This window comes from Arvicola amphibius, chromosome 5 (genome assembly GCF_903992535.2).
Source record: "Arvicola amphibius chromosome 5, mArvAmp1.2, whole genome shotgun sequence".
NCBI classification, from domain to species: domain Eukaryota; kingdom Metazoa; phylum Chordata; class Mammalia; order Rodentia; family Cricetidae; genus Arvicola; species Arvicola amphibius.
The window spans coordinates 20,596,479-20,612,842 of record NC_052051.1 but is presented as its reverse complement, the minus strand read 5'-3'; the positions used below and the strand labels follow the sequence as shown (position 1 = coordinate 20,612,842).

The window sequence follows — 16,364 nt, the reverse complement described above, 5'->3', positions numbered from 1 at the left end:
TGCCATTCTGAGGACATGTAGAAGACCCATCATTTTAAAATATAGTCCATAAGCCGGGCGGTGGTGGCGCATGCCTTTAATCCCAGCACTCGGGAGGCAGAGGCAGGCGGATCTCTGTGAGTTCGAGGCCAGCCTGGTCTACAAGAGCTAGGTCCAGGACAGGCTCTAAAAAAAAGCTGCAGAGAAACCCTGTCTCGAAAAACCAAAAAAAAAAAAAAAAAAAAAAAAAAAAGTCCATAATCTAAAAGGAGTGTCAATTCCTGTCAGTCACACAAGGTAGTAGAGCTTTTAAGAATGAAGTTTAAGGGGCTGGAGAAATGATGGCTCAGTGGTTAAGAGCACTTACTGGCAGCTCTTCCAGAGGACCTGGGTTCAATTCCTTAGCACCCACATAGCAGCTCACAGCTGTCTGTAACTCCAGTCCCAGGGGCTCTGACACCTTCACATCAATGCATATAAAATAAGTTTAAAACAAAAAAAATGAAGTTCAAAGTACTATTAGATTAGATATGTGAGTCTTGTTTTAGCTTGGTGGTTCATGCCTGTAGTCGAAGTTCTCAGAAGCTGAAGTAAGAAGATCACTTGAGCCTAAGAGTTCAAGACCATCCCTGACAATATAGCAGAACCTTCCTCAGAAAAACAAAGCAACAGTTGAAGGAAGGCAATACCTTTGGGCTGTTCTATTCAGTCCTACCCTGTACCTTTGAATAATATCCCTTTATGCCTCATGTGCCTGGGTCCTTCCCTTTAGGTCTAGTGTAGCACGAATTCTAATTGCTCTTAACAATAAAAATCCAGAGTTAGATATTGGAATAAAAGCTGAAAGATCAGAGAAGCAGAGCAGCTAGCCACTAGAGTTCTTGCCTCTACCAATGCTCAGACCAAAGGGGCGAGCCTGTCCTCAGACTGCATCCTCAGACTGCTCTGAACTCTTGTCTCCTCCCACCTTACATTCCTCTCTCCACCCAGCCATATCGCTCCTGTCGCCACCTCCCTAGTGTTGGGATTAAAGGTGTGAGCTCTGTTTCTCTTTTAGACTGGATCAATTTTGTGTAGCCCAGAGTGACCTTGAACTAACAGAAACGTGTCTGCCTCTGTCTCCCTAGTCCTGGGATTAAAGGTGTGTTTCACCACTGCCTGGCCTCTAGTGGCTTAGCTCTGCACTCTGATCTTCAGGCAAGATTTGTTAAATATAAACAAAATATCAGTACTGTTTGGGTCAGGTGAAATCCTCCAAGAATCCTGTCCCATCTCCAAGGTGGCCCTGCAGGCCGTTCTCAGATTCTCTTCTCGCTTGATTCTGTATGTAGTCTTCCCAGCACGAGTGGTCTGAAACCCTTATTTGTCTCCCATTTGCTTTCCTCCCTTGGCCTCCCAGGAAATGGCCTGACTCTGTTGTGTTCACAGCTATGTCTCTGGCACTGGGGGCAACATCTAGCTCTTCATAGGCCCTAATAAATATTTATCGAGTGAATAAATGAATGGAGCAGAGAAGCACAGAGGTAAAATATCAGCGATTAAAACAAAATGGCCTCACCTTGTGTCTTTTTCAATCCTAAGTGTTAACTTATATGCGGTTTCACTCTGGCATTTTGTTCAATATGAATTATGGAAATGGATTCTTAAGAGCCAGCTGTTTTCTAGTTCCCTCAAAGACATGATGCTAAGTTTGGCTTTTAAAAAGGAGGCAGGAGCATGAATCTGAGAAGAAGAAAAAACTTAATTTGTATTCCAAACAGGTCTTTTCTATGTTATGACAATAACGCCTTCTTCCCAGGGGTCTGGACCAGTGCTGTCTTGAGGTTCTGCCCCTAAAACATATTGGCACTTGGGGAGTCTGTAGGAGAGAGCCCTGAGTTCTGAGTTGTCTCCCAGAACGCAGCCTCGAAGGGCTTACGGAGTGTGTAGCTGACGCTCCTCCCTCAGGCTTCTGCTCAGTCTGCTCACCCTGTAGTTAATTGGAAGGTAGAATTCCTATGAAGATGGTTTTGGGGGACTGGGACAGTGACTGTCATGGGTAAGTAGTTTCTAGCCTGGGAGACAGAAATGTAATGGGGGAACAGCCTTCCTGTTAAGGGACAGGGACAAAGAAATAATTTTGCAAAAATGACACACAAAAGGCTAAAAGTCCAGGAGTTATTTTCTCACCGCTACCAAAGTCCCATCTGATGGAAAACAAGTGGTGCTTGCCCCGTGGTCACGTGGGCTTGTAAAATATTATTGTCCTTTTTGTACTACATCACTAGCATCCATCTTTCTGAAATCTCCCGCCGGTTTCTGACGTTGAGCTGTTGGAGATGCTGCTGAGGCTGATGACTAAGACTGATAATCCGGTTCTCTGGTGTTGGAGAGGAATTGAGGAGGAAAGCCAAACCCTGGAGAGGCTGGAATGCTGGAAATCCCACAAGAACTGCACTCACATGAGTATAGTTCCCCCAGAGTACTCAAAGTGTTGGTGAAGGAAGGGAAAGCAGTGGCTGTGAGGGAGGCTAGAGAGTGAGCTAGCCGTTCCCTAGATGGGGCTCTGTTGCTTAGCCCCTCTCCGCGTGCTGGGTAGACTGTGTCTCTCGCTATTAAGAACAGCATCATTATTCATTATTGGAGTTCACCAGACAACTTTATGTACACAGTTTATTCAGGTTATCTCTGTGACCTTGAAAGATCAGCAAACATTTTCATTCCTGCCCTCCCTTCCTCCATTCACCAGCTCTTCACTGGGTGCCTACCATGAGCCAGGCACTAAAGAATCAGCTGTAAGCAAGGAGGCACAGGGCATCTACAAGGTATTATGTCTGCCCTATTGTTTTTTAATTTAAAAATTTAATTTATATAGGTGTTTTAACTATAGTCTAGGTACATGTATGGTGCCCTCAGAAGCCAGAAGAGGGCATTAGATCTCCTGGAACTGGAATTACAGACAGTTGTGAGCTGCCGTGTGGGTGCTGGGAATCAAACCTGGGTCCTCTGGAAGAACAGCCAGTGATCTTAACTGCTAAGCAGCCTTGCTAGCCACAATGTCTGCCCTGATCTGAAGTTGGAGCATTTAGCTGGGCCAGATCTTTCCAGACTTTCCTTCTGTAGGCTACATGAAGGATTTGGGATTTATTCTAGACACCAAGGGGATGAATTTAGGAAAGACTGACGAGGCATGAGCTAGACTTGCTGGGGCTTTGAGGAATTTGTTAGTGAAGTTTTGTTGCTATGTGGTTAGTATGGAGGGAGTTGAGTCTCTGAGTCCTAACCAGGCCAGACACCGACTTTGGTTTTCACCATATTGGAGAAGCCCTCTTGAACTGTAGACCTGGGAGGGTGAGAGCCTCACAGAATGCTTCCAGATCCCGAGGTCGATAAAAACTAGGAAATGTGTCATCCTCAGAATGAATGTACAGGTTTCTCCCACTTAAAACCCAATATAGGAAGAACATTGAGATTTCATAATAAAATAATAGCTAGTATTTCTGAGTCCTTACAGAATTATAGGATGATTCAGTGCTTTCCAAAAGGATCTATTTCAAGTTCTCCTAAAAGCAGTTTCTTTATTGCTTTTAGGTGTGAATTACGGCCATTACTACAGAGCGAGAAGCTGGAGTTGGCATTGTTAGAGAGGCAGGGTGCCCTGCTACATTAATTTAAACTGGAAAGTGAACTGAAGATACATTTCTGAAATTCTGTATAGGTTGTGTATTGTGGGGGAAGATAAATGATTTAAAGTTTTAAAAAAGATTTATGTGTGTGGTGTACGTGTGTGCACATGTGCACACTTAAGCATGCAAGTGCGTGTGCTTGCATTGCATGTAGGTTATAGGTGTTGGTGGAGGCCAGTAGAGGGTATCAGACCTCCTGAAGCTAAAATTATAGGTGGTGGTTTGTTAACTGGTGTGGGTGCTGGGAACTGAACTCTCAGGATCTCTGAAGAATAGGAACTCTTAACCTTGGAGCCTTTTCTCTAGTCCCTCAATATATAATATTCAATTCATTTACTTCTTTTAGGTATCTCTGCGGTGTATGAAGCAAGACAATTCTGTGGTACTAGTTTTCTAATGCTTCCTCTGAGCTAGGTTACAGAAATGCTTTATTTTTCATATTTAATATTTATTCATCTCTTTTACAGCAGGGTCTCCCTAGGTAGCTCTGACTGGCCTAGAATTTGCTATGTAGACCAGGCTGGCCTTCGACGTGTGACAATCTCACTGCCTTTACCAGAGTGTTGGCATGTGATATCATGTCCAATTATTAATCTTCCTTCCCTCTCTCCCACTTTTTTCCTTCCTTCCTTTTTTTTTTTTTTTTGGTCTTACCATCTCCATGCTCAAACTAATCCTCTTGCCACATCTGACTCATGGTTAACTAATACTTGATGCGATACTAGCATTCCAAGGTACCTGTCTGACCCTCCTCTCAGTAGCTAAGGAGGACTAGGCATAGAAACATGTGAAGCACTCGGGAGGCAGAGGCAGGCGGATCTCTGTGAGTTCGAGACCAGCCTGGTCTACAAGAGCTAGTTCCAGGACAGGCTCCAAAGCCACAGAGAAACCCTGTCTCGAAAAACCAAAAAAAAAAAAAAAAAAAGAAACATGTGAAGGAAACGGTGTGTGTAGCGCCCCAACTGCCACTTGTCCCCTATTCTTCTTAGTTTCTGACTCTTTCTTGCCTGTGCATCAAAGGGACAAGATAAACGTCAGCTAAAAGTACCCAGCATTGTTGTTTACTCTGTACCCACAATGTGCCTGAGAAACCTTTGTGGATGAATCTTTACTGCCTGAGACAGAGCTTTCCTGGTGTAGAGGCAGGGCAGTAGATGTGACACCCAGGATGATGTCCCTCACCACCATTCCGGTTGGGGAGGAGGAGGCCCATGGCAGCAGGTGGACAGAAGAGCCATAGTGATAATGAGTGACTGTGTGATCCTGAACACTGAAGCCGCTATCCTTGTTCCAGGAGGAGCCGCTGGATGAAAGCTCAGTGAAGAAGATGATCCTCACGTTTGAAAAGCGATCATATAAAAACCAGGAGCTGCGGATCAAGTTTCCTGACAATCCAGAGAAGTAAGACTCCACTTTGCTGACACCCCTCTCCTGCATGTTAGCCTGTTTTCTGATTTGTTGAGTTTGTTGCTTGCTTTGATGGCTTTTTGTGACTTGATCAGTGTGGTCCATAAGTTTGGGAAGTCACTGGAAGGACACACAGGACTTGAGTCAGTGATGCTAAGGGCTTTGGTTTATTACGACAGGAGTTCACAAAGGTGTTGACTGGTACAAATGCATATCTGCAGAGTCTAGAGAGATCTGTGTCCAGGCCTCCTGTTCCCTCCACTAGGGGAGGGCAGACAGACAGCACTGCATCTTCCTGCAGTGCACTGCAATGGTGTATTCATGCCCTGGGAGACTGACCTGAGGACTGGGCAGGTCTGCATTCTCTGACAGCCACAATCCAGACTTGCAGAATACAAGCAGCTGTGGGGTGTTACAGCTTGAGCCTGGAGCACCCTCAGCACTCAGGGACCAGCTCAAGCCAGCTCCCCAGCTGCTAGTGGGCTTCCTAAAGAGTGTCCCTACATCGCTAGCTCTTTCCTACATCCTTCCCAGGATACCAGCCACGACTGCTAGGTGACAGCTTTATTGCAGCGGTCAGACAGATGTACGTAGGGACCCCTCCCCCAAGTAACCATAAATGATCACTTCGTTCTTAGCCTCAGAGTCTCTTCTGTGTGAGGCAACTGTGTTGTTGGGAAGACTGAGAACAATGGGCAGCTTGCGTGTTGCACCCACACCCAGTAGGTGCTCACGGTAGACACTCCTGAAAATTTTTTTTTTTTTTACTGTGAGGTGCCATAGCATGGGATCTGGGATCTTTTCATCCTGAATCCCAATTAAAAAGGATTAAAGATCTGTATAGATTTTAGAGTTCTAAATCTCTGTTTTCTTCCATGTCTTTCTCCCTTCCCAGATAAATGGTTTAATGAATTTTAATAGGCCCAAAGCCCTGAGGCAATTAAGAGTTGGATGGTAGGATCTTTGCATTCGAGTTTGTAGGTTACTAGGGAGACTGACTATTAATGTGAGACAGAAGAAAACACACAGGTAGAGATGTGAGTAGGGTGCTGTGGGAGCATAGGAAGAAGGAGCGGGTGCTTTACTGAGGGCCTCGCAAGGAAGGTAGGTAGGGTTGGGGCTGGGCCTTGTGTTAGGCGTGCAGCTAGCAGGGAGTGAAAGCAGTGCGAGGGGACGGCTCAGGGGCCGAGTCCTGCCACACAAGTGTGAGGACTTAAGTTTGGAACGTGCAAAGACGTGTAAAGCTGGGTCGGTAGCACGGCTGTAATCCCAGGGCTCCTACAGCGAGATGGGGGCAGAGATGGGCGAATCCCTCGAAGCTTGTGGGCCAGCTAGCCTGGTGTGCACAGCAGAGTATAAGAGGCTGTCTCAAACAAGGCAGAAGGTGAGGACAGCGCCTTCTGTTGTGTTTTGGTCTCTACACATGCATTATGGCGTGTGTGCAGGCACACCCAAACATACTTCCACACAGACACATGCATACATGCACATGCTTGAGAAGATGAGAAGCAGGGGAGGGAGAGAGAATGCTAGAGGGTAGAGAGTCTTCACAGCAAGCCTGGGAGGCTTTGTGACTCAATAGTTCTCCTTTTCTGTGGATGAAGGTAAGGCAGGGAAATCCCAGGCCTCTGTGACAGCAGCTAGATCACAGACCAGCTTCCTGGCATCTGCATTATCTCTGGCATTGTGCTGACCTCCACTGCACAGCAGTTCACACTGTAATGTATGTGTGCATGTGCGTGCATTTAATTACACAATTATCACGTAGACGGATACTAGTGTAAAAAGTAGTTTGAATGTGTAAGTAGACTAAATAATGGAAGTCACTTCACCGTACAGAACCTACTGCTGCCCCAGTACCCACAGCTGACCTTGTGACTGATTCCGTGAAGATCCCTTTAGACTGTTTTCTATACCATCTTTTCTACTATACGAAGATTCAGCCTATACAAATTTGAGTTTATATAACAGGAAATATTTTCCTGTTAGTGCCTGTCTGTCTGTCTTTTGTTTTTTGCTGGTGCACTATATTTCATGTTTAAGAAATCTCATGATGTATTTAGTTATTTTTGTATGAATGGACTTTAGGTTATTTTAAGTTTTTTAAAATTTTATTTTATTTCATGTATATGAGTGTTTTGCCTGCCTGTTTGTCTGTGTACCACATGTGAGCCTGGCACCCTTAGGGTCAGGAAAAGAGTTAGATCCCCTGGAAATGGAATTGCATATGGTTGTGAACTCCACGTGGGAGCTGGGAATTAAACCTGGGTCCTCTGAAGAACAGTCAGTGTTCTTAACTGCTTAGCCATCTCTAGCGGTTTAGATTATTTTAAACATTAGCTTTTATAAACAGTTCTAGGTAGACTTCTTTGTGTTTATACATGCCTTTGTGCTTGCATGTTCCATAGGAATTCCTAAACATTGACTGCTCAGACTGAAGGGGATGCAATTACAGTCTTTGAATGCTACTCCAAGTCACTTGTTCTATCCTTTCCTTCTCCCTCCAGCTGCATTTCCTTCCCGAGTGCTCACAGTAGTCATGGCCACTCCTTAACACCTTTGCTGTTTATTTTCTTGTTCCTCCCTGTTAGACTCTTGCACAACTGGGTGTAGATTGTGTCTCATTTGTTCCTGTGGCATCGATGTGGTATCTGCTGGGCTGCAGGTGCTCAGTAAACATGAGAGTTCCGTGCAATCTTTGTCATCTTTATTAAATCCCTATGGCCTGGAAGCCAAGGACCCCTCAGGAGGCAGCTGTGCTGCAGGTGGATAACACTGAAGATGTGAGATCTGATTTGTGCCCTGGAATGGCAGTGCTGCCTTTGTGCCAGAGGCAGCCATTGAGTGGTGAAGCCATGGCAGGTGTGGCTGCTGGCCTCCCATTAGGCACCTCTGGTCTCTTGTTGGGCCATTGATAAGCTGCTTTTCAGAAAGAGGTTTGTGTTCTTTAAACAGTGTTTGCCATTCAGAAAAGATGTTTTTGTGCTATTTTAAGTTTAGAATTTGAACATATAAAAATTGAAATTACACATACAGAACTTTTTGTTGTGTCAAAAAGCAGTTAGGAAACTATCTTGTGCTTTAACCCTGAGTTCTTGAATTCTTGCTGGCATGATGTCTTCCATAATTCACCAGATGAGTGAGGGGCAATTAAGATGAAAATTGCTCCTGTGTATTCGAATGAGACTTTCCAGTTTGAGATCAAAAACATTCAGATTTATTTTCCTGTACATGTGAGTGTCATTTTGATTGCATCCTCCCAGATGCTGTTCTGCATTTGGCTGTGTTCAGTGGTGCTGACCGTCTTCCACCCACAGCCTCCTCGGCCCTGTGATCTCTCTCCCAGACATCACGCTGAGTGGGCTGCTCTGTATAGGCCTCCAGCTCTTCGCTTCCTTTTTCCAGGGACAGAATCATTTAGTGCAGTGGGGTTTCCCGGCTTTGTTTTTCTCATGGCCCCCTTGTGCTCTCATGTGAGTACCCTAAACTGCTTTTTTTAAAAAATTGTAGCAACCACGAGAATATGCAAGTGTATATTCTATTTGCCATCAAGATCATGGTTTAGTAGCTGGGGAAATAGCTCACTGGGTAAGGACACTTGCTGTGCAAGCCCGAAGGCCCGAGCGCAGATTCCTAGCAACCCTGTCAAAGGCCTGCACCTGTGCCTGTAGCGCCAGCACTGTGGGAGGTGGATCCAGGACCACTGAAGGCTGAGGCCACCCGCCTAGCTCCACATTTTATGAGAATCTCAAGGGGATTAGGTGGAAAGTGACAGATGGGACACCTGAGCTGCTCCTCTGGCCTCTGTATGCACACACACACACACACACACACACACAAAAGACAATGGATGATATTCCTTGTGTGGACCTTGGGAAAACTCAATGGTGTGAACGCTGGTAAAAGAAGTGTGAAAAGGGCTGATAGTACCTTAGAATTATGACATTTTTGATCTGTCAGTTTACTCCTTCCCCAGGGATCTCCCACTGCCTCAGCTACATCAAGGGATTGGGGTTGGAGAACCCTCATGGTCCCTCTGCAGTGAAGGCTGCTAGTGTGACTGCAGCTAAGACTCGTCAGGTTTTTGAACACTGAGGTCATTTGTTACTATTTACTCTCATGGTTGAAGGAGGACATCTTGCATGTCTGAAGCAAATGAGCATGGGCAGACCGGGAGAACATTTTCTGTCCTGTTGGATGGAGTCCGTGACCCCATCTCTGCCTGGTTACTCTTTTAATATGTTGCTCTATTGCTTTCCCATCGCCTCTCACCTGACCTTGCCCCTGGCTGTGAGTCATGTGTTGCCGAAGCTGTGCTGGCTCCCTGAAGACAGCCCTCTGCAAATAGTAATGTGTGCTCTAAGTGAGTGGGCTGTACATGGCCAGCAGAACAGAAGAGAGTTGTCCTTCTGATGACGTGACAGACGCAAGGCAGCTGCTGTGAGCTGGCAGTATTGTTAGGCACTTGTTTCTTTAAATCCTCACTATCCTTCAGCCAGGAAGATATGGATCAAGATTTAGAAATAAGTGTAGCATGTTATGTCTTTGACCACACTGGGTGTGCAGTGAACATCCTTACACTTAATAGTGTGTAGTGAATGGCTTGTATTTATGGTAGACTGGGAGCTCAGACACTGGACTGGTTTTTTTGTTTGTTGTATTCTCTGTACCTAGGCCAGTGACTGGCACCTGTTTAGGTTTGGTGAATGTTTGTTGGCATACTGCAAATGGTCACACCTAGGCCAGTCTTTCCTGAGTCCAGGTATTTCTCATTATGTCTCATTACCCATTTAGCACTGTGTCTAGTAGGAATTTTGTGATGTACTTACAGTTTGCTTCTCTGCTGATTCATTTGAATCATATTCTGATCTTCTAAATCTTAAAAGCTTAGGGCTAATATCGTATATTTCAAAGAATTGCGGAATTGGACTGAGGAGCACTCTGTTGCTAGTGCTGTCTCAGCCTTGGCTGTTCTGTCTGCTTGTTGGTTGTGTATTTAATGGTACAAGGTTGGGCACCAGGACATTGCACCTACTGGCAAGCTGTCCACTACCGGCTTATGCCCCAACTTTTGTTTTTTCAGACAAGGCCTCCAAGCGTAGCTGAGGCTGCTCTTGAACTCACTGTGCCGTCAAAGTGGTGCAGTTTTCTTTTCCTTTTGCAGTACCGAGCCAAGGGCCTCTGTATACCAGGCAAGTGTTCTGTCCCGGACTTACACTCCCAGCCTTGCACAGCCCTTTAGATTCACAATTCTGAATGGTCTAAAAACATTATCTATTTGCAAGCACAGAAGAAGGAGCCTTTTAAAAGTGATATTGGGAAATCTTGATAAAATAATTATAGAACTTGCTTTGAATAATAAACAGGTAAGAGCAGGCAAGAAAGCTTAACAGAGAGAGAATAACAAGGGCATGTTTCATAACGGCAGTAGCAGTGTGGGAATGTGGAGGCTCCAGAGTTTGTCAACAGATCAGTGAGACAGTGTGGAAAGCTAGAAACAGATGGAAATATGCTTCCTAGTTTAGTGTGTGATGGATGACTTTCTTCAGATGTGAGGGAAAGGGAGATCGTGGAGTTGCGGCAGCTGGCTAAACATTCATAGAAAATAAAGTTGACCTTGCCCCATAGCATGTTAAAATAAATTTCATAAGACATAAAATATCTGATCTTCCCATAGAAAAGCTTCACTCATATGCGTGTGAAATGGAGCTGGCAAAGACAGAGGTGCAACTACCTGGGTTTTTTGAAAACTTTTATTTTCAATAAATAAATAAAAATAAAGACCAATATGTCAAAAAAGCATAGCACATAATTTAAGAGATACAGAGAACATTTTATAAATCGGTAGATAGGATGAGACCCTGGTTTTAAAGTGGGTAATGGATGAGTGTAAATAGTAGACAGAAAAATGTTAACTCTTTTTTAATTGGCAATGCAAAATTTCTGAAGAGCTTTCTTTGCTCTCTTGCCCTGGAGCAATTTTGATTAGCTACTACTGCTTGGGAAGAGGGGAAGAGAAAACAGCCTTTCAAACACAGTTGTTAGCTTTCTGACAGAGGTTATCAAAATCTGTGAAGTCATGCACGCTCCCCGACATGGCGCTTTCCTCCCTGGGAGTTTACCCCACACGGTGATTGTGGATGCACATGCCCTTTGTTATGGGGGAGGGGTGTACACAGCTACATGCTGTTTGTTATGGGGGGAGTGCACACAGCTACATGCAGGGGCGGGGGAGTAGAAACTGTCTCAGTGTCTGAGAGAGGGGAATTCTTCAAATGCATTACAGTATGCCAACATGAGTGTGTTTACTATGCAACTGTTTAAAATTGATGATTTACTACGGAATTTCACATAAACAGTCTCCCACGCACTCCGATTGATTGGCAGTCCCTTCTTGGAGCACTGTCTTGAGAAGGACTCAGAAGCCAGGGCCAGGCTCAGCACCAGGGAGACTGGTGTGATCAGTGAAGGGCTTCTTGGGAGGAGAGCGACCAGTAGCACTTTGTTAGGAATTGGCTCACCCTGTTGTAAGGAATGTGTAGCTGGTATTAACGGCAACAGTAAAATTGAGCATAGACCACAGAGATTTGCTTTGTGGGTGAAAGCCTAAGAATTGAGAAAAATAACCCAAACCCACTGGAATATCATCAGTGGTTATCTCTGGCTCAGAGGATATGGATGACTTTTGTGTACTTTTAAATAGCTTCCCTTTCTTTTTCTAGTTTTTTGTGAAAAGTAATATTTTATAATTATAAAATATATATGTAAGTGTTTAAAAATAATGACAGGAAAAACAATAGCAAGGGTATTAACTATGAGTATTTAACAAAATATACTCTAGGTTTTGCTACTTATGAATTCTTGATTCCAGTGGCTGATTAGCCTTCAGCATCTAGAAAATGAGAAATCCTTCGTGGTTCCTACAGGCCTTGCTTGTGTCCCTCCCTCCCTCCTTCTCTTCCCTCTCCCCTCTCCCTCCCTTCCTTCATTTCTTTTCTTTTTTGTGGCCTCCACTTAATGAAATGGGCGTCTGTGGATATAGAGACAAAAGCTAGAGTTCCTGGCTGTCCGAAGCGTGCGTTCCAGCAGAGAAGCTGGACTTAAGAGTAGTGGTAGTGGCTCAGCATAGGCGCAGTAAGCACAGGTTTTCTCCTTCTTAGGAGCGTGACACTGCTGAGTGGCCTGTGTGTTTGACTCCTGTTCCACAGCACCCTGTGGGATAGGTGCCATTACTGTCCCACTTATACAAATGAGAAAACCAACACATAGAGACACCAGGAAAGTGACTGAGCCAGGTGCAGCCCAGCCCACTGGGTCCAGAAGCCTGTGTAGCCATGTGTCCTCTCAGGCACTTTGGGTCAGGTACTGTTCAGTGGCTGGACTTGCCTTAGCTCATTTGCTTCTGAGAGCAAACCTTCCTGTCTTGTTCATCCAGGCACTCCTTAGTCATCAGGCACTGTGGAGGGCATGCAGAGGGCGTGGAAAGCAGTCCTGTTCCCTGCGTCTGGGGTAGACTTGTGAGTGACAGGGGGCCAGTGATTGCAGAATCAGAGATTAGATCAGCCTGACCTGTGGTGTCTCATCTCGCCAGAGGTGGCTGCTGGGGAAGCTGCAGTGCCTATTTCTTCTTTGTGTGGGTGAGGAGGATAATTTGCTCTTGATCTGAAGGGGAGTAAGAGAAACCTTCTTTGGATTAGGACATAGTCAGTCCAGGGCCCCAGTGTAAATTGCACCCCAAGGGGTAATGGTAGCTAATCCGTAGGACTAGAGGGCAGATCCTTTATTGCTACAGAATGCTTCGAGGGCCTTAAAAGGCAGCTGTGGCTGTAGGAGTAAGGGGACCCCTGTAATGAGATCTGAATCCAAGATTGATTCTTGTAATGAGGAAATCGATTTCCCAAGGAAATTGTGTGACAGTGTGATGTCTGGATGAGTGGACTTCTTGGTTGGTCCGTCGTAGACATTTTGACAGATTGTGTCAGTCTAGATTGTGCTTCTGTTTGCTCTCGCGTGCGAGAGTACCCCTTGCCTTTCAGTGACTGTGTCCTGTTCTCTCCTCCTAGGTTCATGGAATCCGAGCTGGACCTCAATGACATCATTCAGGAGATGCACGTGGTGGCCACCATGCCAGACTTGTACCACCTGCTAGTGGAGCTGAGTGCTGTGCAGTCACTTCTCGGCCTCCTGGGACATGATAATACAGATATCCTTCAGATCTGTACGGGCGGAAGGCTGACACGGGAAGAGCTGTTTACTCTCTACGCCTGTCTGTCTCTGCTGATGGGTGCTGTCACATTTGCGATTCTGTTTCCATTCTGAAATACACACTGCTCTTTACTCATCTGAAAACCTGAGCTGGATCTGTTAACAGACCTTGAGCAGATTCTTAATTGTCCTGATCTCTGTTAGTGCTATACACACCGTTCATACACCAACAGCATTAATTTTCCACATCAGAATTTGGAAGCTCCTTATTGAGGCAAGACGAGACAGATTTGAAAGTGTTGATGTAGACATCATTCTACTAACAGATGGCTCTGTGGATTGAGGCTGGAGGAAGCAGTGAACCATGGCAGAATGCTTGTCGGGATGTCCAGAGGATAGGGAAGCTGGTCTGTTTTGTCCACTACTGTTTTCTAGTTCCTTAAAAAGACTGGGTATTGATGCCTAGCGAATAGTATTTCCTATTTGTTGAATGAACATTAGACCTAAACCAACAATGTGGACTTGATTCCTGGCCTCATTTTCTGTAAAATTTGGTATTTGCATCTGCAAAACTAGAGTTGACAACCTTGTCCCTTAGTGCTACCAAGGAAATCAGAGATATTAACTCGTCACGTAGAACTCCTGGCGCCTGCTAGGCACTTAGAAATGTTCTGTGTCGCGACTTCCAAACCTTTTCATACTTGCCCCTGTTGCCCTGTGTGCAGTCGCTGCAGTGCGGTGTTTTATGTGCTGGGCCTGGGGCAATAGTCGTTAAATGAATTCCAATTCTGGTTGAGTCCAGATTTCCACAGGTAAGAGTTAAACGTAGGGAGTCTGTTTGTGTGTTCATCACAGGAAATCTGCCCCTGCATCATGTTATTCTCATCTTTCTGGTAATTTCTCTCCTGAGAGCATGTCTGACTAGGCTCTTTCCCGACTGATAATTCTCACAGAAATAAATCAGTGAATAATTTTAATGTGGCTTCTTGAAGGGCAGTCTTAAGCTACTTCTGATGCTCTGTATACTGTTATTGTTAAGAATGACTACACCCATCCCTGGATTGACAACTGCCAGGGTTTTCTGTGGGATTCTGGGCCAGCTGATTTCTGAGTGAGTTTTCCCACAGGTTCATTGAGAGGCACATCTGAGTGCCTGCTAGGTGCCGAGCTCAGTGTTGGGCCCTTGGCGCCATCTGTCCTGCAGGTGCTCAGGTAGCATTAATTCATAAGCATGCCTAGGGCAGTATCTTAGGCACCGTGGGCTGTTCTTACAAAGTACCGTAGACCAAGTGACTCATAAATGATATAAAATGGTTTCCTGTAGTTCTGATGTTGGGTAGTCCAACAGGGCTCTGGCAGTTTGGGAATCTGGTAATTTGAGTTCCTGGTGTAAGGTTCTTGTTGTGTCCTCTGGTGTAAGGGGGTGAAGAGCTTGCTGAGTCTCTTTATGAGGACACTGATCCTCCCCTCTTCACTTCCCAAAGTCCCCGCCTCTGAGTATCATCACACTGGAAATTAGGTTTCAACATAGGAATTTGGGAGCAGGGTTATAAACATTTGTTCTGACTGTTACAGGTATTTGATACAAGTCTGTCCCACACAAGGGGAAATTCAGTGACAGCGCAGTCTAGCTGTAATTTCATCCTGTGGTTCACATAGTGCATAGTACATTGCAGAGTCCTCCCAGATGTAGCCTACTGCCTTGTTTGATTCATTTGTCACTTTTATTGTTTTTATTTGTGTGTGTGGTGGGCCAGAGTTCAGGGCATGTGTGGAGGTCAGCAGACAACCTCAGGTGTAGTGCTCAGGAACCTTCCTGCGGTTCGGGAACCTTTGGTTCACCATACAGGCCAGGCTCAGTGGCCTGCAAACTTTTAGGGATCTCTCTCTTTCCACCTTCCATCTTGCTGTTATTAGGATTACAGGGGCTCCTGACTGCACCCAGTTTTTTGGTGAGGGTTCTGGAGCTTGAACTCTGGTCTTCATGCTTACAAGGCAGCATATGAGGCGGCTGTTGGTCAGCTAACTGGTGGTCAAGGCTGGTACTGCGCGTCCCTGGCCCCTGTATGTCCTGTATCATACCTGCTGTCTCCCCAGTGGCATCCCCTATACCCTTGACAGAGTTGCTTAGTCACCTGCCACTCTGCATATTAAGACAGAGATTACCTATTTTGTTTCTGGAAACCCTGGCGCTCATTCTTTCTTCCCTCCCTGCTAATTCAGAACAATAGCAGCAGTGCTGCAAGCTGCAGACATTTCTGATTCACCGGCCCAGTCCTGCCGGGGAGAAGACTGACATGAGCCGCACTGTTCGACATCCGCATTCTTGGGAAAGGCAAGGGCACAGATGTTCAAGTTGGTGCGTTCTGGTCTTTAAAAAGGGAAAAACCATATCTCCCTATAATGTCTTTGACAGAACTGCCATTTCCCTCCTGTTTCCCCAGAGCCCAGCCATTCTTCCCCCTCCTTTCTGCCAGCCCTCACCCAACTGCCCTAATGATATTTTTTAAAATCTGATTTTTAATTATGCCCTACATCACATTTAAAGTGCATTTGAAATATTTTTAATTACCTTAATTTTAATTAGATGCAGCAATTAGGGTAAATGTCATCCTCTTCAAAGTACGAGTTTTCTCGAAAGTGATTTCGGGAAAGGGGAGCCCTTGCAACTTGCAGCTATCATACCAACAGCATTGGAGGGTGTTCTCCCTCAATGCCACACCCGCCTCTTGTCTAATCTGTGATCTGAAATGGAAATTCTTCAGGAAACGGTTGTTAGCAATTTACTGTTGTACAGCTGTAACTGCCCACAACACCTTACCATGAATAAACAATTTCATGGCTGTCATGACTTCAATTTTTAATCTTTTTTTAACTCTTCATTTATCACCCAGGACCATACATGGCTGGTTGTGTTCCCAGCAAGCACAGGTCATCTTTGCTTTGTCCTTCTCAGAGGAAACATAAATGATGGGGATTTTAATTGGATCTGAGTCTGGTTTGTTGTAACCTTAAGAGGCAGCGGATGTGAGGCAACAGCTTGTGCCTCGTCCTTCAGGCCTTTCAAGCGTGAGGAGCTGCTGCAGAGTTGATCCCGGCTTTCTGCAC

At 45.3% G+C, this 16,364-nt stretch overlaps 1 protein-coding gene across 1 annotated transcript in view; it reads left to right on the top strand.

Moving 5' to 3' along the window:
• Positions 1-16,364, top strand: part of Ctnnbl1 (catenin beta like 1) — a 162,901-nt gene that overhangs the window by 39,850 nt on the left and 106,687 nt on the right. The window contains exons 3-4 of the mRNA XM_038330304.1: positions 4,939-5,045; positions 13,115-13,254. Of these exons, the coding sequence (XP_038186232.1) occupies positions 4,939-5,045; positions 13,115-13,254 (247 nt within the window). The remainder of the gene's footprint in view (positions 1-4,938; positions 5,046-13,114; positions 13,255-16,364) is intronic.